Source organism: Scomber japonicus, chromosome 11, assembly GCF_027409825.1.
Source record: "Scomber japonicus isolate fScoJap1 chromosome 11, fScoJap1.pri, whole genome shotgun sequence".
In the NCBI taxonomy this organism is placed as follows: Eukaryota; Metazoa; Chordata; class Actinopteri; order Scombriformes; family Scombridae; genus Scomber; species Scomber japonicus.
Genome location: NC_070588.1, coordinates 32,254,323 through 32,275,452, shown reverse-complemented (window position 1 = coordinate 32,275,452; position 21,130 = coordinate 32,254,323). Strand labels below are relative to the sequence as shown.

At 38.7% G+C, this 21,130-nt stretch overlaps 2 protein-coding genes across 30 annotated transcripts in view; both read right to left on the bottom strand.

The window, feature by feature from the left end:
- LOC128367493 (abl interactor 2-like) overlaps window positions 1-11,661 on the bottom strand; it is a 44,748-nt gene extending 33,087 nt beyond the window's left edge. For all 29 annotated transcript variants that reach the window (XM_053328065.1, XM_053328063.1, XM_053328062.1 and 26 more), the window contains exon 1: window positions 11,545-11,661. In XM_053328065.1, the coding sequence (XP_053184040.1) occupies window positions 11,545-11,661 (117 nt within the window). The remainder of the gene's footprint in view (window positions 1-11,544) is intronic.
- Window positions 11,662-15,664: 4,003 nt separating this feature from the next.
- LOC128367502 (transmembrane protein 237A-like) overlaps window positions 15,665-21,130 on the bottom strand; it is a 7,158-nt gene continuing 1,692 nt past the window's right edge. The window contains exons 3-10 of the mRNA XM_053328070.1: window positions 20,186-20,291; window positions 19,699-19,853; window positions 18,958-19,078; window positions 18,488-18,679; window positions 18,301-18,374; window positions 18,127-18,214; window positions 16,467-16,588; window positions 15,665-15,732 (exon numbers count right to left, since the gene is read on the bottom strand). Of these exons, the coding sequence (XP_053184045.1) occupies window positions 15,665-15,732; window positions 16,467-16,588; window positions 18,127-18,214; window positions 18,301-18,374; window positions 18,488-18,679; window positions 18,958-19,078; window positions 19,699-19,853; window positions 20,186-20,291 (926 nt within the window). The remainder of the gene's footprint in view (window positions 15,733-16,466; window positions 16,589-18,126; window positions 18,215-18,300; window positions 18,375-18,487; window positions 18,680-18,957; window positions 19,079-19,698; window positions 19,854-20,185; window positions 20,292-21,130) is intronic.

Below are 21,130 nucleotides of genomic sequence, written 5' to 3'. Positions count from 1 at the left end.
ACACTGAGTTCTTTGGCCTTAATAATGACAACATAATACACAATAAATGGTCGGATTGGGAACCCATATGAATACTGTCTCCACGTTGCATTTAGTGTTGCTTGAAATGACCCTAACCCTAACCCAGGGCTCAGCTAATGTTGCCTTTTAAAAAATCATCGATTTCCCGGGATTCCCTGGAAAATTGGCTTCTTCTCCCTCAAGCAGGGTACACTTGCACTCACACAAGCCAAATAGTCCGGACTTTAGGGGGCAAACGTGCTTGGGCATGGTACGATTGCCTAGTGCGCCCTAAATGAACAGTGTGTAGTCAGAATTGCCGTGGGGGGGGGGTTGTATGCAATCGCTGATGAACACCCCATTGGCGATGGCTGTCAGGCATATGACCAACCCTAGTATATAGTAACCTTTATCTAGTATATAACAGTATATAGTATATAGTCTCCTTTATCTAGTATATAACAGTATATAGTCTCCTTTATCTAGTATATAACTGAGTATATAGTATATAGTAACCTTTATCCAGTATATAACAGTATATAGTATATAGTAACCTTTATCTAGTATATAACAGTATATAGTATATAGTAACCTTTATCCAGTATATAACAGTATATAGTATATAGTAACCTTTATCTAGTATATAACAGTATATAGTATATAGTAACCTTTATCCAGTATATAACAGTATATAGTATATAGTAACCTTTATCTAGTATATAACAGTATATAGTATATAGTAACCTTTATCCAGTATATAACAGTATATAGTATATAGTAACCTTTATCTAGTATATAACAGTATATAGTATATAGTAACCTTTATCCAGTATATAACAGTATATAGTATATAGTAACCTTTATCCAGTATATAACTGAGTATATAGTATATAGTAACCTTTATCCAGTATATAACAGTATATAGTATATAGTAACCTTTATCTAGTATATAACAGTATATAGTATATAGTAACCTTTATCCAGTATATAACTGAGTATATAGTATATAGTAACCTTTATCCAGTATATAACAGTATATAGTATATAGTAACCTTTATCCAGTATATAACTGAGTATATAGTATATAGTAACCTTTATCCAGTATATAACTGAGTATATAGTATATAGTCTCCTTTATCTAGTATATAACAGTATATAGTATATAGTAACCTTTATCCAGTATATAACAGTATATAGTATATAGTAACCTTTATCTAGTATATAACAGTATATAGTATATAGTAACCTTTATCCAGTATATAACAGTATATAGTATATAGTAACCTTTATCCAGTATATAACAGTATATAGTATATAGTCTCCTTTATCTAGTATATAACAGTATATAGTATATAGTAACCTTTATCTAGTATATAACTGAGTATATAGTCTCCTTTATCCAGTATATAACTGAGTATATAGTATATAGTAACCTTTATCCAGTATATAACAGTATATAGTATATAGTAACCTTTATCCAGTATATAACAGTATATAGTATATAGTAACCTTTATCCAGTATATAACTGAGTATATAGTATATAGTAACCTTTATCCAGTATATAACTGAGTATATAGTATATAGTAACCTTTATCCAGTATATAACTGAGTATATAGTATATAGTAACCTTTATCCAGTATATAACTGAGTATATAGTATATAGTAACCTTTATCTAGTATATAACTGAGTATATAGTATATAGTAACCTTTATCCAGTATATAACTGAGTATATAGTATATAGTAACCTTTATCCAGTATATAACTGAGTATATAGTATATAGTAACCTTTATCCAGTATATAACTGAGTATATAGTATATAGTAACCTTTATCCAGTATATAACTGAGTATATAGTATATAGTCTCCTTTATCTAGTATATAACTGAGTATATAGTATATAGTAACCTTTATCCAGTATATAACTGAGTATATAGTATATAGTATATAGTAACCTTTATCCAGTATATAACTGAGTATATAGTATATAGTCTCCTTTATCTAGTATATAACTGAGTATATAGTATATAGTCTCCTTTATCCAGTATATAACTGAGTATATAGTATATAGTCTCCTTTATCTAGTATATAACTGAGTATATAGTATATAGCAGTGTTCCTCAAATACAAATCTTAAGGGTCCACAAAAATGTTTTTCAATGAGTCAAAGGTCTGTTTATTAGTCGGTCAAGCCACAACAAATCAATGTATCCACCACCAACCAACTTAACAATACAGTGGTGTCTAGTAGAAAAATAGAATATATGACTCAACTATTAAATGTATTTTTAATTTTAACAACAAAAATATACTATAAAATGTCCTTTTCATAAAAACAACAAAAAATGATATACTAAAACATTTTCTTTTCATGAAAACAACAAAAATAATATACTAAAAAATGTCCTTTTCATAAAAACAAAATCATCAAATAATTACTAAAAAACAAAACTTATTTTTCATTTTAACATAAATTAAAATAAATACTTATATATAACAAAACAAAATACATTCACAACCCCTGCAAATAATCCAAAACAAATAAACATTTTTCTTTTAAAATACAGGCACAAAGGACACAAGGAGGAAAGAACTGCAGTGCTGTTCTCAGTGATGCAACTGCGCATGCCCAACAAGTCACAGCCTATCAGCGCATTGTTGCCATGGAGACCAAAATACACACGGTGAAGGACTGGAGTCACACATCCATACCATACCAGCGATAAAACGGATAATTCCGATTTACGCGAATACTCGCATTTAATAATAATAATATTTTATGCAAGATTTTTCTTTTTTTAAGATTAGACCAGGGTCCGCAGATAGTTGTCCCGCGGTCCGAATGCGGACCGGAGTCCGTCGTTTGAGGATCCCTGGTATGTAGTAACCTTTATCTAGTATATAACTGAGTACAGTATATGGTGAAATTAGCCACACATTTGGTCTGGAGTAGTGACGTCTCCTCTGTGCTTCCCAACCACAGTCTGGAGGCTGAAGCAAGAATAGTTGAGAGAACAGTTTATTACACAACCAGATAAAACATAAGCCATACAGGTGGAGAACAAACCTACTGAGGTCAGGTTACATCTCAACTGGTGCCAGTAAGAGCTGGCTCAGAAAGAGCTGGCATGTTGGTGGTGTGGGTACACTTTGACTTCAAATAGAGGAGAGCAGCAAATCCTCACATTTCAGAATGTTGGGTGTTTGCCTTTATAAATGACTTAAATGAGTAATTGATTATCAAAATGGTTGATTAATTACTGAATTGTTTCTGGTTCCTGGTGATTTAGCACATCAACAGTTTGAGTTTTTGCAGAGAAAGAAGAATAAGTAAAATATAAAGACTCTTTCTCTGGTTCTGCTGTATCCATTGTATCCTTATGTTCAAAGACTGTCCTACAATGTTATAGCAGAGCAGTGTTTAATGGTTGGAGTACTCTTTTTAAAAAGGGAGTTTTGCTGTGAAATCATATAAGCTTGCACATATTTCCTGCTGTGGTCTGAAACTGCCAAGCTTCTGATCACAAACCCATCTTTCCAAACGCTCAGCCTGTTTCGCCCCCGCAGGAGCTGTTCCTGGCAACAGCGCTGAAGGTGGAGGCTGATACTCCTTCAACTGGAAAACCAATCCAATCCAATCCAACACAGACACAGACACACACACACACACACACACACACACACACACACACGCATGCACACACACATTAGACCATGGCTTCCTTAGGGATATTACATAGACTTACATTCATTTCTTGGAGACTTATTTTCAACTTAACTATTACCAGAACTGGCCTAACAATAACTCTAACCTAACCTTAACCTAACCTCAACCACTGACTCAAAAATCTACAATTTTGTCCCCAGTTGGACAAGCTGTCCCCAATTAACTGGTCTGTCCCTTGTCCCCAAAAGTAGCCTGAGAGACCACTGACACACACACACACTCACACGACCAGCATCCACGTTGCTCCTCTGCAGTGGTACCATGTGTTTTCAATGAGCAGCAGGAGGTCGAGTTACATTACGACTACCTCAGCTAACAGCTAACCGGTACCAGCTGTGGAGGATCCAGAGGGAACCAGGAAGGACGTGACTGTGGGGGGCATGGAGATCGACACATGCTCAGTAGAGTCCAGCTCAGGGCTTTCACTGAAGAAAAGGCAAAGATTTAAATCCCAAGTTGGGATTTATGAAAAATGAATGTTGATTAATGGATGTAGAGTTTTCCTGCTTCAGTTCCCTCAGTTTCACATCAGTGGCAGTGTAGCAGCTTTTATAATGTTAGGAGATATTCACTATTTTGTTCAAACCCTGTCCAGTACATAACAGTACAGCTATATAAATGATCAATAATCAAACAATCATTAAAAGTCTATTTAATAATATAAGTGTATATCTGAATGTTGTTGTTCAGATTCTGTCAAGTTAAATCAATGTCATACCCAATATCACACATCGGTGTTCACATAAGGCAGTGTTTGTCCTACCTACCTTGGCAGGGCGGTATGCTCCCATAACTCCCCACCCCCCTGAAAGATAGGATGAGACAATAGCATTTATATCGTTATGCTTTGATGTTGTGTACAAATACATAACTTGTTTCTTCAGTAGAGCTGTGCCAGTGTTTGCATCTCACTCTCATTGTGACCCCACCCCCACTCTCAGTAGGAGGGACACACAGCAGCAGTCCAGGTAGAGAGTGAGGCTATTGGGTCCAGCAACAACAGTTCACGTAACAGAGAATAAAACATCAAAATGAATATCAGCAGCAACATGTTTTATTAAGCTCAAGCTCAACCTGCTCATCAGGAGGGAGACTAACCATTCACACACATTAACACACCGTTGGCACAGCCATCAAGAGCAATTTGGGGTTAAGTATATGGACAGTGTTAACAAAACTCACATATACAGTAAAGATGTCCACAGTGCAACATCATGATGGACCAGGCAGGGAGTTCCGGTCCTCTGAAATGAGGCCAACACGGAAGTAACTGAGAACTGCATTCTATCAAAAGACCACCAGGGGGCGACCGTTTTGATGTCAAAAGGACTTCCGTCTCTATACAAGTCAATGGAGAATTCACCAACTTCTCACTTGATTTCTAACCTCAGTAAACGTTTTCAAAATGTGTTTATGGTCTCAATCGCTAGTTTAAAGCCTTCTTCAATGCAGTATGATGTTCATTTGGGACATTTTGGCCTCCCTGATTTTATATGTGACGATAAAGCAGGATATGCATTAGGGTGTGGCTACGTCCTGATTGACAGGTTGATTGCCCTATGTCCTCGAGATCCAGCCCTCGCAACCATAGCAACCTCCCCGCTCTGCCCATGGCTCCGTCCATGACCCCGCCTCATGCCCATATAAGTAGAATCCATGTTTTTATTTTTCCCAGCATGCACCTGAAATTTTCAAGATGGCGCTGCCCAGATCTGAAACTATTGGCTTCCGAGCAGCAGTCCACAAACCAATGGGTGACGTCACGGATGTTACGTCCATTTCTTCTATACAGTCTATGTGATGGACGATGAGGGGTTGGGGAGAAGGGGGGTAACAGTAAAGTAACCACTGTAGTTGTCGGCAGCTCAAGCACTTTATGTGGCTCGCTGTCACACACACGCACACACACACACACACACACACACACGTAGCGCAGCACACTCTCACAATGAGCTGCAATGAAACAAGTACACAGAAATGAGGTAAATAACAATTACAGTCTCCACTGCATTTTACTGTCCTTTATGGTCACACTGAGATGTAGCAAGACAGCTGAGGAAAATGACAATAATACTCTGAACTAAATGGTAGAGACTGTTGAAGTGTTTATCATTGTTATCATTTTCTCTCATTTCCTTTGCAAATCTTTCTTGATCAGTCATTTTCAAAAATCCATTACTTGCTTCTTGAGGAAGCAGCCTGATTGGATGCAAAACAGCCAATCAGACTTGCTTCCTCCCAGTCTGTGATTGGGTGGTTTTGTGGTACATTTCTATAGGCTGTGCCAACTGGAGTGAGAGTTGAGGCAGAGACGCTGTGAGCGAGTGCGTGGGAGCTGCCTCTCATCACACAGAGCAGAGATTGAGCGAGTGTGTAGGCAGAGTGGACAGGACAAATGTTTGGTTTGCTCAAATTCAGATTTTATCTTCAAAATATAAAAGTGTGTGCTTGTGAGAGTCCAACTGTACGCTTCCTAATGTGGCACAAAAATAACAGCGTAAGAATTGACCAGGTTGAGTTCACAACAATTAACTACATTGGTTATGTAACTGGAAGTGCAATACAAACTTTGCACGCACGTTTAATCACAATGTTAAAACGGTTGAGATTTAGTGGCTGATGACTGGCGATGGATGAGGATATCACCCATCAGCCCAAACCTAGTACACAATAGACCAAAATAACAAAGAGCAACAGCAAAGTCTGTGGCTCCTGTGTTATTGACTGCTATCAAGCTCAGTATGAGAGTCTACTCTGACTATGACAGAACAACGTTATCACTTCATAACAGATTTAACTAACAGTATTCCTTCAAATTATTGCACAACTAGAAAATGACTGTCAAAGCATATATACATACATACATACATACATACATACATATACACACACACATATTAGGGCGGTCAAAGTTAACGTGACAATAACACGTTAACACAAATACATTTCAACTGTGTTATTTTTTTGATGCACGCACGTTGGGTTTGACCCTTGTCCCAGCCTGTAGTTTGTAAATAAGGAAGTGATGCAGCAGTAAAGTTTTGGATAACAAGCAGAAATGGATAAAGAAAAGGGTTTTATGAACTGTAAATTCAGCTTCAAAGCCCTGCCAGATGTTCTATCCACAAGACCAAAGTAACTTGCATTTATTGTCGATGTGAATTGAGTTACCATCAGAATACGTCTTAAATCCCACCTGCTGGCCTAGCATACAGCTGCTCCTGCTGGCTTGTGTTAATATTACTAAGCAATGTTACATTCAGGTCAATATGCCCATTTTTTATTTCATATTGGGTTTGACTTTGTCATGTTTTGCTTTCAGCAGATTTTTGGAGTATTTCATTGTTTTGGACTGTTTAAATAATAAGAATAAACATACAAACCCTCATCACATTGAAATGTATAGTAATAATTCATTATATGTCAGTTTCAAAAAGGATTCCTTCATTAGTATCACATCTAATGAGTACATGTTCATTTTCTACATTTTCTGTTCATCTAATTAAAAATATGAGCAGCATTATAATGTAAAGCAGCTGTCCTGGGTTAAATAAATCCAGTCAGATTTAATCCAGACTATATCTAATAGTGATGTGGCCACTTGACTCAACGGGGGGCCACACAGGGTCAAGTAGGGCTTAACATGGGCGAACCCTCAATCCAAATATTTAGCCCATAAAAAGGATCAACAGCATGAACAGATTATGTAACAGCTCTCCTCATCTGGCAGCAGAGAGGAAGTAGGCCATCCACTGGGTACTGACATAGCCCAGTTAGCTCACTTTGGACCAGTAGTCTAATCAAGTAGAATACAGTGTGTTATTGCTCATTAAGGCAAAAAAAGAGTCTTATGTGTCATTTCAGCAAAACAACAGCAAGACTAGAGGGGTGAAAGGACACAAGGAAAGGAAGACAGGAAAAAGAAAAAATGTGTGCACAGAAAACGATGGGTTTTCTATGGCTTTTGCGCGTCATATCAATGATATCATGTCAGTGTGTGGATCATTAACCTTGTTGCAGTGTACTCCCTGGTTCTAGTTAGTGAACTATCAGCTTCTACCTGCTCAGATCTCATATTCAGCAGCAGGAGAGGAGGAGAGCAGCAGGGGAATCTAGCACACATAGTGTATGGAAGCCTATCGATGGAAAAAGTAAAACTGGTCGACAGCTCAGGTCGACTGAACAACAGAAAATACCTCTTTTTGTGTAGCATACATGTGTATGTTATTTTATTAAAGCTATCAGACATTAACATTTAGTTGTTTTGTTTGAATTATTATTTATAATTTAATATTACTTTAACAACTCAGGGATGTCCAAGAGGCAACATGTTGTTTGAGCACTTTTTTGCATTGTCAATTTGAAATAATGTTTTTGTTTTTGAATGAATGTGTGGAAATTAAAAAAAATATTTTTTTATCCGATTCATTGATTAATCGAAAAAAATAATCGACTGATTAATCGTTTATCAAAATAATCGTTAATTGCAGCCCTATTATTTTTCAATTTTTTCTTCCAGACCCCCCTAGTGTTGCTAGGTTACTGTCACACAGGGGAAACACTGCATTATACTTCAATATTTTTCAGTAATGTTAAGTAATCATAAATATCATATCTTAATACATGTGAGCTTTAATGTAGAAACAAAATAGGTTTGATTGCTATCATTATATCTGGTTTAAAACTATGTATAGCACAATTACAGGCCTGCAATATGATTCAGAAATAAAATAAATAACAATTTACAAAATCACATATTATATATATATATATATTTTTAATTAATTTATACTTTTTTTTTAAAGATTTTGTTGGCATAGACGCCTTTATTTATCAGTAGACCGACAGGAAACATGGGAGAGAGAGGGGTGTGTGACATGCAGCAAAGGACCTCTGATCGGGATTCGAACCGGGGTCGGCTGCGTATATGGCATGCGCTCTAACCACTCGACCACCTGCGCGTCAATCACATATTATATTGGTCAAAATACAAAAAGGCCAATTGTTGCTTACAGAGGAATACAATCATTTCTTAAAATTAGAAAACTGTCAAACTTAAAACTGTATGGAATGGAATTATTTTAAAATTGGAAGCATATGAGCAGAGAAAACAGAGAAAAGTAGATCCTCTGAGGCCTGAGAATGAAAATGAGCATGTAAGAAAAAGTGTGGCCCTCTCATTCATTTGAATGGAGGCAGTGAGTTTACGCATGCTGCTCTGAAAAACCCTGCAGTGTCTTCCAGTAAGGCAATGCTTTGGCCAATCACGTTGGCTGATCAAGCGCACAGTCCACATATTTAACTTTTACCCCACGATGGTCACAAAGCAATATAAAAAGGCTACTGTGATAACTTTTCATAGTTGAAAAATCCTGTATTACAAAACCTATTGTTGAAGCTTCTGATGGACCTGTAACTCCAACTTCACTTCCTGTTTCATTGTCTATTCAGTACTTTAAATGACATGCCCCTCCAACACAGCCTCTGTACTGGTTTAACTCAAAGTAGTTGTCAGTTTTCACCTGACTACTTAATGGTGGAAATACTACAACAACCAGAATGCATTGAGTGTGATGCTGGAAGGCTGCTGATGGTGTGTTGCCAACATGTTAGAATTGAGCAGCATTATATCTCATGATCTCACACCAGTGTACAAGCATCACAAACACAAACAGATTCTTGCACACAAGCCAGAATGCTGCCAGAGCTCATGAGTGGAGTCTCCATATCAGCTTGGTATGGAAAACTATCATAGACAAAGTGTTGGAAACACTATAACAAACCTTCCTTTCAATGCTGGAGACGACAAGGAAGCAGCTGCTTAAGTTACAGGTAACACAAACTCGCTGTTGTGCTGTGTTGTATTCAGAGCCTATATAATATTTTTGTGGGAAAACAAAGTAGCAGGTACTGGTCCATGCTGCAAAGCCACTCCAGCAGCAGCACCTGTCTTTCAGCTGTGGTTGCTATGTCACTTCCTCCTCCATAATGTATCTCATCCCACAGCTCAACATCATATTGTCTTTTTTTTTTTAGATTCAGCTTTTCTTCTCTGTGAACACATCACTCCTCCATCACTTCCATTGAAATCACATTTTAATGATATTTTAATAGTCTGAACAGGAGGAATGATTACAGAGAGGAAAACTCTTTATTGTTCATATGAACACCTGACTGCTGTTTTACGACAGAGCCTATTCTTTAAAGGCTCTACAAGCCTCCCATTTTGTTAATCAACAGCAAAATACACAGAGAGAGAGACAGAGACAGAGGGAGAGAAAGAGAGAAAGAGAGAGAGCCTCAGAAATGTGACAAATATGAAAATATCTTTGCTGCAGTTGTCTCTGGCACTGAACAGGTGTGTGTTCAGAGCCAACTGAAGAAAACCAGCTGTCCATAGCCGTCTGTCTGTTCATATGGAATATTCTATCAATTCATAGTTATTTATCAAGCAAAACACAGCAAACATTTGCTGATTTTCAAATGTGAGGATTTCTGGTTTTCTCTGTTCAACATTGTAAATAAAGTACCTTAACCAGTATATTTTTTAAAAAACTGTTGCTCGGACAAAGAAAATTTTTTTTTGAGGACCTCACTTTGGGCTCTGAGATCTTGTAATGGACCTGTTTTGATATCTTCTTACATTTTACAGACTAAATAATTGAACCGTTAATCTAAAAAAATAATAATAATAATAATCACTGTATGTTGCCCTCCACTAAACATTTTAGAAAATGGATCAGGCTGAACCTGAATGTCAGGTCCACCAACATGTTCTGAGTTGTGTTCCTCTAAGGATGGAGCCCCTGAAATGGGACACAGCTACAGCTCCAGTGAGCCTGCTGACCTCTGGTGACCCCTGGTGACCCAGCTGAGAGGTGATGATAATTGATGCTCCTTACTCTGTCCACTGCAGAGCCTGGAGGAACCTACACTAACCAATCATATGCTGTCTTATTTCATTCATGCCACTGTCATGAATATGCTGATAATGTGACAAATTATTAAAATCATCATTGTCAAGGTATATATGTAAAAGTAGTGATAATGTGTTGTGGGTCACTTCACACAGCCATGTATGAAAGCCAGTTTCGATCTTTAAGTAGCATAAATCACACAGCAACATTATATAGCCTATAGGAAGTAAAAAAAAAAATAAAAAAAAAATAGAGAAATGGTGAAAGAGGAGAAATCATCTAAATTATTTCAATGAAATTGAGATTCTAAGGAATCATAATAACCATGCCTAGATTATTAAAAAAACATCGTTTTTTGTGCTTGAGCTCCTATCATCATCATACAAACCATCCTTTACTTTGTACTAATCAATAACAGTGTCACAGCAGACTCCCATAAAAACATCTTTTTCTGTGCGTCAGTAAATGTCACACAGCTGATAGATGATGCTTGAAGACATTTTATGAATAAACGCTAATCGCTCTTTAATTCAGCACATATTTAATAAAGCAATTCAAAACTCAGGTAGTCAAATGCCAACTTTTAAAACTAGTTAATGGCGTTAATTTAATTCTATATGACATTCCCACAGTCAGCTCCGACTAAAACACAGTGCATTACAGTTATAAAAGTTATATTATCAGAACAATATCCGCGTTTGGTGGAATATTTGTATGCCGAATTGACTTTTAGCCCGTTGCATTTCGGCCATGAGATAAATGTGTTTTTCTATTGAAGTCATACCATAGCTAACCGCAACCTAACGGAGCTTGGTACAGTGATACCATCAGTCTCCTTGCTAACAGCACACCGATATGTCACTTCACGTTCACCCGCGGGATTAAATACGAGTATGTACCTGGACATAGTTGCTTTCGCAGTACTCCGCCACTCTTTCCAGGTTGGTAAAACTGTCAAGTAGAGCTCTGCGTCCTGCAGGAATTTCCTCCTCCAGCAGCATTTGTAACTCCGCCATCTTTACATGGTTTTACTATTAAAACGAGGGCTGCTCGGCGCGCGGACTTACTGTGTCCTGCTGTCTTCAGGAGCTGTGGGAAAAATCCAAACTGTGACGCGCTGAACGAAAAAAAAAGAAAAGAAAAAAAACTGTAAAAAGAGAATTTTCTCCCATGCTCGAGTGACTCAGAGCTTCTGAGATGTGACTTTTAGCGGAAGAATTCAAAGTCAAAATTATGATTTCCATTTTTAGTAACAATACAAATTATTAAACTGTGTACCATCCAAAGCAGGCAACTGTTTCAGGGCCCCGTGATCTCTGGTTCATGGTAGCTCAATTGGTTTAGGAATTTGATTAATTGTGTATTTTTACAGGAAAATTATTCTAACTAATATCTAGAGTTAAGACATTTATTAATTTAAATTATTGTGTGCTAACATGGTGATACTTCCTGAATATAATCATGTAAAGTCCCCCTCCACTCAAAATTGCATTCAGTTAGATGTTTGAACTTTACTGTGCAGAATGATGTATGTGCACTTTGTTCTAACATTCATCAGCTGAAGGAGCACAGTTTCTCTATGCCACCCTACACATTTCAGTGAAGACGGAGAAATCTTGTTGTTGTTAAAATGTAAAAATTTATATGCATATTCCTCCTTCCTTTTTTCAATGAGAGATGAATATCTTTATTAAAATATCAATGTGTTATATAAATGATAACATTTAAAGATGTGATCACACCAAATCACACAAATACAATCAACCATATCAGAATCACATTATTGTATAGCTACAGATGGGGGACAAATTAAAGGAAAAATTAATGTATGGACAAACATAACGACTGCAGATGCTTCCAAAAAGGTGCAAGAAATGAACATCCAGTCATGGTGTGTGGCAGGTATAAAAATGCTGAGCAGGCCCAGTTCATTCTGGTTTTGTATCAAGATGACAAGAGGAAAAGATCTGAGTCACTTTAAAAGATGGTTGATTGTTGGGGCATAGATGGCAGAAGCTTCAGTCACAAAGATTGCTTAAATGGCTGGTGTTTTAATAGTAAAAGTGACTAAAGTGACATCTGCATTTAGATCTATGGTATCTGACTATCATGGACAACAACACACATTTGAGGATTCATTAGTGTGATATGTAAGAAAAAACAAAAGAACACTTCCTTCCTCGTGACTGAGAATGTCAAGGACATAATCAGACTGTGTCAGCAACAACAGCCCATCAACAAATGAAATAGAGAGATATGTTTATAAGGCTGCAGTGCATAAACTCCTCATTACATACATGAATGCACATTTGAGAGTTCAGTGGTGAATAAACCATAGACTCTAGTCTACAGAGACCTTATTCTCGACCAGTGGATGAGGTGATCTGGTGGCTCTGTTATACTGTGGGGTTATTTTGCTGGCATGGTTTGAGTCAACTTATCTCCCCCGAGAGACAGTTCACTGCAAATAAATACAAAGTTGATCTGAGAGATCAACTTTATTCTATGATGAAACATTTCTATCCTGATGGGAGTGGTCTCTTCCAGGATGACAACATCCCCAACCATAGGACACAAGGGGTACCTGAATGGTTTGATGTATGAAAATGATGTGAGCTCTTCACGGTCACTACATCTCAACCCAACTGAACATCTATGGGAGATTTTGGAGCGATGTATTAGACAGTGCTCTCCATCACCATCATCAAAACACTACATGAGGAAATATCTTTTGGAAGAATGGTGTTCCTCCTTCCAGTAGAGTTAACAGACTGTAGAACCAATGCCAAGGCACACTGAAGCTGTTCTGGTGGCACATGGTGGTCCATTAATCAACATTGGTTTTACAGAACCACCACTTGAGGACCACTCTGTAGAAAGTAAATGCAAGCCAGGCAGCAGGACCAGATGAGGTCAGGCCAGGTGCTGAAAGCATGTACCGATCAGCTTACATACGCTTAAATCTTCAACCTCTCATTACAACAAGCTGCTGTTCCAACATGCCTTAAATCATCCACCATCATTCCAGTGCCCAAAAAATCTTCTGTGAAATGTCTGAATGACTATCACCCTGTGGTGCTAACATAGCCCATGGAGTGCTTCGACAAGCTTATGCTTTCACACGTCTAAACCATCATTCTATCTGATATGGATTAGCACCAGTTTTTCCCCTGGGAAAATTGATCCATGAAGGATGTCATTATAACATATAGCTCTCCACACCTCTCTGACACAGAGGAACCAAACAGTTATGTGAGGATGCTTTAGACTTTAGACTTATAGATTTTTACAAACTGGTCAGTAAAGTGTACAACCTGAACCTTGGTTCATCACTGTTCTCATGGGTCATGGACTTCCTCACAGATCAAACATACCCCATCCTAAATGTAAGAACCTCACAGGTCTGTGTGCTGAGCCCTATGCTCTTTATACCACTCACCCTCATCAGCACCACCATTGTGATGTGAAATATCTGACTGAGTGGTGTAATGACAAAGACTTGTTCCTTAAGACCTGCAAGACAAAGGAGAACTACGGAGAGTCCACCACCCCTATACATACTTGAAGTAGTTGAAAGTGTGGAAAACCTAAAGTTTCTCAGAGTCAATGTGTCAAATCAGCTGACATTGAACTCCTCCCACCTGCTTTAAACGGCCCAGCAAAGACACTTCTTTTTCAGGAAGCTGTGGTGAAGGTGGCCCAGCCTAATATTGGGATGAAGCTCCCAAACCATGCCAGTCGCCTGCAGAACAAGGCTGGCAGCATTATCATGGACACCACACACCCCGGCCTCCATCCAGCAAACAGTTTGTCCTATTCAAGGAACTGTGACACACACACACACACACACACACACACACACACACACACACACACATATCAAGGACTGTGACATGCACACACACTCCTGCCTGCACCCTCAGAGACTGCTACCATTGACACAATTTATAGACACAAAGATTTAACACCTCTGTATTAGTATATATACATTTTATAATTGTGTACTTGCATAAACTATCAATGCTGTCTTCTACTGCTTGCCTGTACTGCTTTGATTTGTTTTATCTTAACAACAACAAGAGAAGCCATGTGAATTTTCAGTATATTGACAATGAAGATCATTCTGATAATGATTCTGATTTGGGTTTTTGTCTGGATGTATTTTGACCTGCAAATGATCTAATTACTGCTGGATCTGAGCTGAGCTTCTTTTCAAGGGGACAACTGGCAGGTTAATCTGTCCCTGTGACCTTCATACAATATCCCCAGTTGAGGTCTGGCTAATATCTGCTGTCACATTGAGAGTCACTGAAAGGTTTTAAAGAGCTGTTGGAAAGTAATCTTAGCCTGTGAAAACGTCTGCCTCTCCACGCCAAAGAGAAAAAACAACTTCTCAATCAGGATTTTAACTTGGTACAGGATTACTTTCTTTCCATCACTGTTCATTATAAACTACCATGTTCTTCTGTTCATTACAACAACAAAATTAGAAATTAAAATAATTCCCTTCCAGCGCAGAGAGAAAAGCCAACAGTGTGGCAAGAAAATGTAAAAGCTTTTGTAAACTGAGTAGGTTGCATAATTGCAGAGATTTCTGGGTTTAGTAATAGTGCTTACTGCCAATTACAAGCCACCATTTTTCATTATAGATTTTTACAAAATGTGGGAATTATATAAAGGTCAACCTGAACCTGAATCTGAAGCAATAATTCCACACCAATGTGATCTTATATGTGGGCTACAAGTGAACACTTACTTAACTACCAGCATATACTTTATTCTCCTCAATTGCCTATTTTTTAGAGCAGCAGCCCCACCCTGTGGTCAAAAACTGGAAAAACAACGAACAGCCACCAATGTACATGTTCTGTATTTCTTTATTTACAAAATCACACTCAGTAAAATAAAGTGCTAGATGACACGTACAAAAACATACATCAAATGACAAGAATATTAAGAGTGAAACAGAGACATATCAATATATGACCAGAAAACAGACAGGCAGAGGTTTACAGGTGTTCAGGCAGGGATGTCCAAGTTCTCGTCTCCTCTTGGGTATCCTTCTACTTCCATTGTCATCAAAAACTCTGCAAAGGAAAGCAAGAACCTTACATTATTAAAGCATACACACACACACACACACACACACACACACACACACACACACACACACAAACACACACACACGTGTATACTACCTGCATACCTACAGTGTACAGTATTTCTCACTTGCACTTGTTATCAACATCTGGGGTCTGTAGGTTGACCTACTAACCTCTGAGCCCAGTTTATCATTGAGTGCAAATCCTCCAGTGTTGTGATACAGACGTTTATTGACACATCCAGACGCGTATCTCCTGGCCTCACATGCCACCACTGGCTCAGAGGGGAATAGCACTAACGTATCATAACAACATATTGGTGAAATGAACTAGTTTCGCGGCAGATAATGTGTTATATAGAGGCTGCGCTTCAGTGCCCCGTGTACTCGCATTATACAGATATACGCAGCGCTCCACTGGAGCTAATTTCGTCCTAACGATTCCAAATGACACCAAAGTTGTCTGGGTGAGTAAACGGTCATATTTTATGCTAGAAATAAGGTCCAAGTTGTAAATTATCCTTTAAGGGTTTTGATCCAGCTTTTAAGAATTGTGTTTGCAATATTAACACACCTATGAAATTGTTTTTCTCAGCAATAGTTACTTACCTATTTTCTTTTGATCATTTAATAAGTGGGCTTTCCTCTACTGGTATTATTTACTATGGAAATACCATGAGTTAACCTGAAAGTAATCTACAGTATCACAGCTCCACCTACCTTCTGTATAGTCGATATCCGGCCGTGTAGAGACAACGGCCCAGGCCAGGCCCACCAACAGCGCCACCACTAGGTTCACTACAATCCATGGCCTTAGGATCTGCTGCTCTGAACCTGGAGGCCTGGAGGAGGTGAAGGTAAACAGAATTAAAGCTGCAGGGTTGAGCATAGCTCTGCGGGTAGCGCTCCCGCCCCATGTGTTGAGGCTACAGTCCTCGTTGCAGGTGACCCCGGTTTGAATCCTGAACCGAGCGGTCTTATCCTGCGTGTCATTCCCCCTCTCTCTGCCTGTTTCTTGTCTCTCTCCACTGTCCTCTACATTAAAGGCAAAAAAAGCCCGAAAAAATATACTTTAAAAAAAAAAAAAAGAATTAAAGCTGCAAGCAGCGATGAACGGGCCCTCGCTCCCCCATGCATATTGGGCTGCGGCTCAGTCGGACGGCGCGCACGTAGACGTCTTCATACGCAGGCTTTTATTTGACGTTGCATGAAGTGGTGAAATATCACTTTCTGTGTTCACTATGTGGAGCTAAAAAACAGCCACAAAGTAACACACACAGCCACTAATCATAAGTCATGTGGTAGTGTATGATGTGGAGAACACATCGTGTAAATTTCATATAAATCGGATAATATTCTGATAAACTTCCTGTGTCCAGTAGGTGGCGCTGTGTATTTGACACAGTATTGATGCATAGATGTGTTCAGGGCGGGACCCTCTACATGCATGATGAATTTGGTGTAGATGGGACAATGTCTGTAGGAGTTATAAGGACTTCCTGCTTTATGGCGAAGCATCGAAATTGTCTGCACAGCCACGCCCAACAGGAAGAAGTCATAAAAAAGATTTTGATAACTTTTTATCTCCAATGTCTCAAGCTGATTCTGTGCGAATTCGAAGTTGGTTGGAAAAAAAACCCCTAGCACTAGTTCGCTCAAATAAATCAACAATGTTAAGGGGGCGCTACAGAGCCATTTTACCACGCCCATTCATGCAAACCATGAAATATCAAATTTTTTCGCAGGGTCTGGTTTGCGTGCAAACTTTGGTGAGTTTTGGGGCACGTTTAGGGGGGCAAAAGGCTGTTACTTTGTCAGAAGAAAAATAAAAATAAAGAGAAGAAGAATAATCCTTACAGATAGAATAGGGCTTCGCGCTGGTCAGTGCTCTGGCCCTAATTACAATAAAGACTAAACTACTCGGAACAAGGAAAAGACAATCGATGTGTAAAGAAGACTGAGTGTGGAGTACAATTAGAAAAGGAGATAGTACGTTTGGGAAATTGTCTTAGTTTTAATGTATTTGGAATGTAAATCAATTAAAGTGTGAAGAACTGCAGTAGTGCAGTTACCATCACACTCATATTTTTTAGTTTATCCAGGTTAGAAGGCATTTACACATCTGGAACTTAAAGGGAAGTCAATACATGATATGCACCCACTTATTCAATACCTTTGGGGGAAAAACAGATTAATGTTGAATATCATTTTTTGGTTTTGCCCAATGTTACTGCATTTCTGGGGAAAACATAAAACTTGAAACAAAACACATTGAGTCAGATGCAGGGTTTGTAACAGAAATGCAGCGTAAGAATTAGCAAGTTAAAAGGAAAAGCACATGAATGAAGATGACAGAAAAATAGAAGAGAATAATTCTCACCACAGAGTCTCGTTGGCAGTAGGATAGAGGTTGATGCGATCACTGGTCATTTGCTGACTAAGGGACAGAATCAGGGCTATAAAATACACTGAAAACACAAAGAAAGGAGATGGTATGACACCCATCATACTCATAATCATCATCACCATCTTCTCTTTGTCCTCTTTCACTTACAGACAGAGGCCAGAGCAGCAGGATCCAGGGTGAGGAATCCTCTCAGGGCCATGGAGGCCTTAGCCAGGTTCACTCTGGAAGTGAGATCAAAAACGTTTTTTGTTGCATTGTTAACTAAAGTATTTGATAGGTACACAGCAACCAACCACACACACACACACACACACACACACACAGATCCACTGACCTATCGAATGCAGACACCGTGCTGATGGCCAGCAGCAGGTAGAGCAGAGACTGAGCTGGGTAGGCCAGTAGGTGGTACTGCTGCAGCAGGTTGGGTAGCGTGGTCATATGCTCACCCGCCAACACATACACAACAATGATGTTCCACACTGCATAGCCGGCTAGGAAACCATGAGAGAATAGACCAATCACCCTGCAGAGGGAGAACAAACAACATGTAACACAGGCAGCATGTTGCCGTCTGACTGTCCTCTATAAGTTTTGACCATTCAGTACTACTTAGATATTAAACGCAGCATTTTGCATCACCTTGACATGCATGCAAAAACTTTCAACATTCTTGGGTAAGACTTAGTTTCAGGTTAAGTTTAGGATAAAAGGGGGTAGAGGGTATAGTGGTTATGAGTAAAGTTTGGGTAGGGGAAGTCCTTATAATTGATGGAAACAAGTTTAGTGTGTGTCTTTGCAGACCTGAAGCCACTGTGGACTCTCAAAGCGATGTCTCTGGTGGTCCAGATCTGTCTGTGGTCCATGTAATCATCCATCAGCTCTGAATGTCGGAGCTGTTCAACTCGCTCTCCCTGGAACCGTCCTGCACGCACGTACATACACACGCACGCAGGCATGCACACACACACACACACACACACACACACACACACAAATGCTAAGTGTCTGAAGAGATTTGACAGGTCAGCTGAGGTCAGCTACCAGTGACCCACATAGACAGCAGCCCTGCTCCTGATATATTAAAGAGGTTACTGCTGCCAACAGAAATGCATTCTGGGATATTGAGGGTATAAAGAGCAACTCTATGATCCAAGGATTTCTTACACTGACAAGATTTGATTTCAATAACTGTAATTTTTGCTAAATTTGAAGACCAAATAAAGTAAATCAAATCTTTATTGGCTATATAAGGAAGTTGTCTATCACATTATATAGTGATTAAAGCCAAAAACTAACACTTTTTTTAAGAACAAAATACAACATTATATGAAGTGAGAAAAAAGTCTAGTAAACTGTGGAAAAGAATAATAAATAAGTATATTATAATCAAAGGTCATCATAATGTTTCCTCACATTGACTTTTTAGTGAAACATATTCGTACTGTTTTTGTGGTTGTGTGCTGTAATGTTACACAATAACTAATAAACAACTAAGAAGCAAATATGAAATATGTTACCAAGTAAAATCTAATTCACACTTACGGTTCCTCTCCACAAAGACCTTGCCAACCGGCTGGCTGTGTCCGTGTGGGGCGGCGAACAGGGATTGCTGGGGGAGGGGCGACGGGGCATCTGTGATGATATCATCGTCTTCTGCTCCCAGGTCATTGCTGTAGTGCTCAGTCGCCTTCGCCTTCCTGCCATGTGATAGAAGACCTACAACATTAATATTGAACCACGCTAGCAGCATGGTTTTATGGATTGTAGTGTTGTGAATGACTCCTGGTGTCACATGACTCCCCCCATGAACAGGTCAACATTTTTACTATCTGGTGAAATGTGTCAACATCTGAAGTGTTTCAGTGGATTAGGGGTTAAGATGCTGACCATTGACCCTGATTGCTTGCTTCAATTTTGATCATTCTTTTTTATATATATCTCATGTAAGCCTCGCAACTTTTTAAGAAATCAATTGGAATGGGACCTATAAGCAAATTGCTTAAATGGTCTACTTAATAAAGGTACTCACCTCTTCCTTTTTGTCCTTCTGGTTACAGCAACAGTCATTTCCTCTCCGTCCATCGTTGGATCCGCCATGTCACCATTTGGTACATCAGCATTCTCTGCTTCCTGATCTGATAGAACAAAACATGACATGAAAGCTTTGATGATGCCTCTTTCGACCGGAGAAATACAACAAAGCTTCGTCACTTTCGAAGCTCTACAAGTAATTGTAAATGCACTTTCAGAATCAAATCAGTTCCTTATTAAAGACTGTTTAGGGCATAGACACTTTTATTAAAAGTAGTGAGAGAGGAAAACATGGGAGGGGGGGGGGTGTGACATGCAGCAAGGATCCGGCTGCAACTTAAACTGGGGTCGGCTGCGTATGTGACATGCACGCTAACCACTCCACCACCTGCACACCGTTGCTAAATGTTTTAGGAGTAAAACACAGTAAAAAAGATGATTTCTTGACTGTTCAACATGGAAACCTACCTGTACTTAATAGCTCTTTTATTAATTCCTTATTTGGTCTTGGTGTTTCCATAATGAGTTAAATAAACTCATCAAAGTAACAGTAAAACTGTTTTAGACATTATTTATTTTTCTGATAAACAATTGAAGAGCTCTGGAAATTCTATGCTGATAAAAGTTCAACTCCAGTGATTGAGGTTGAAACATGTTTGCGTACTTTTTCATATTGTCTCCCAATTTGGATTGTCCAGTTCGCTCTGCAGTGCGGTGAGTTAAAGGCATACAACATCAGTATGCTTTGACAGAAGTGTTGAGCTGGTTGACCAATGCAAACACAATCTACCCCCAACACCTTTCAGAGAATATTTCAGAATATAATATTTTTTTTGTACATTTCTCTGCCTGACATTCACATCCACTTCTCACAGTGATTAGTCAAGTGTGTGGAAGTGTCTCAAGCTCCTTTTTCATTCTTCATATAACTATTTCTGATGTG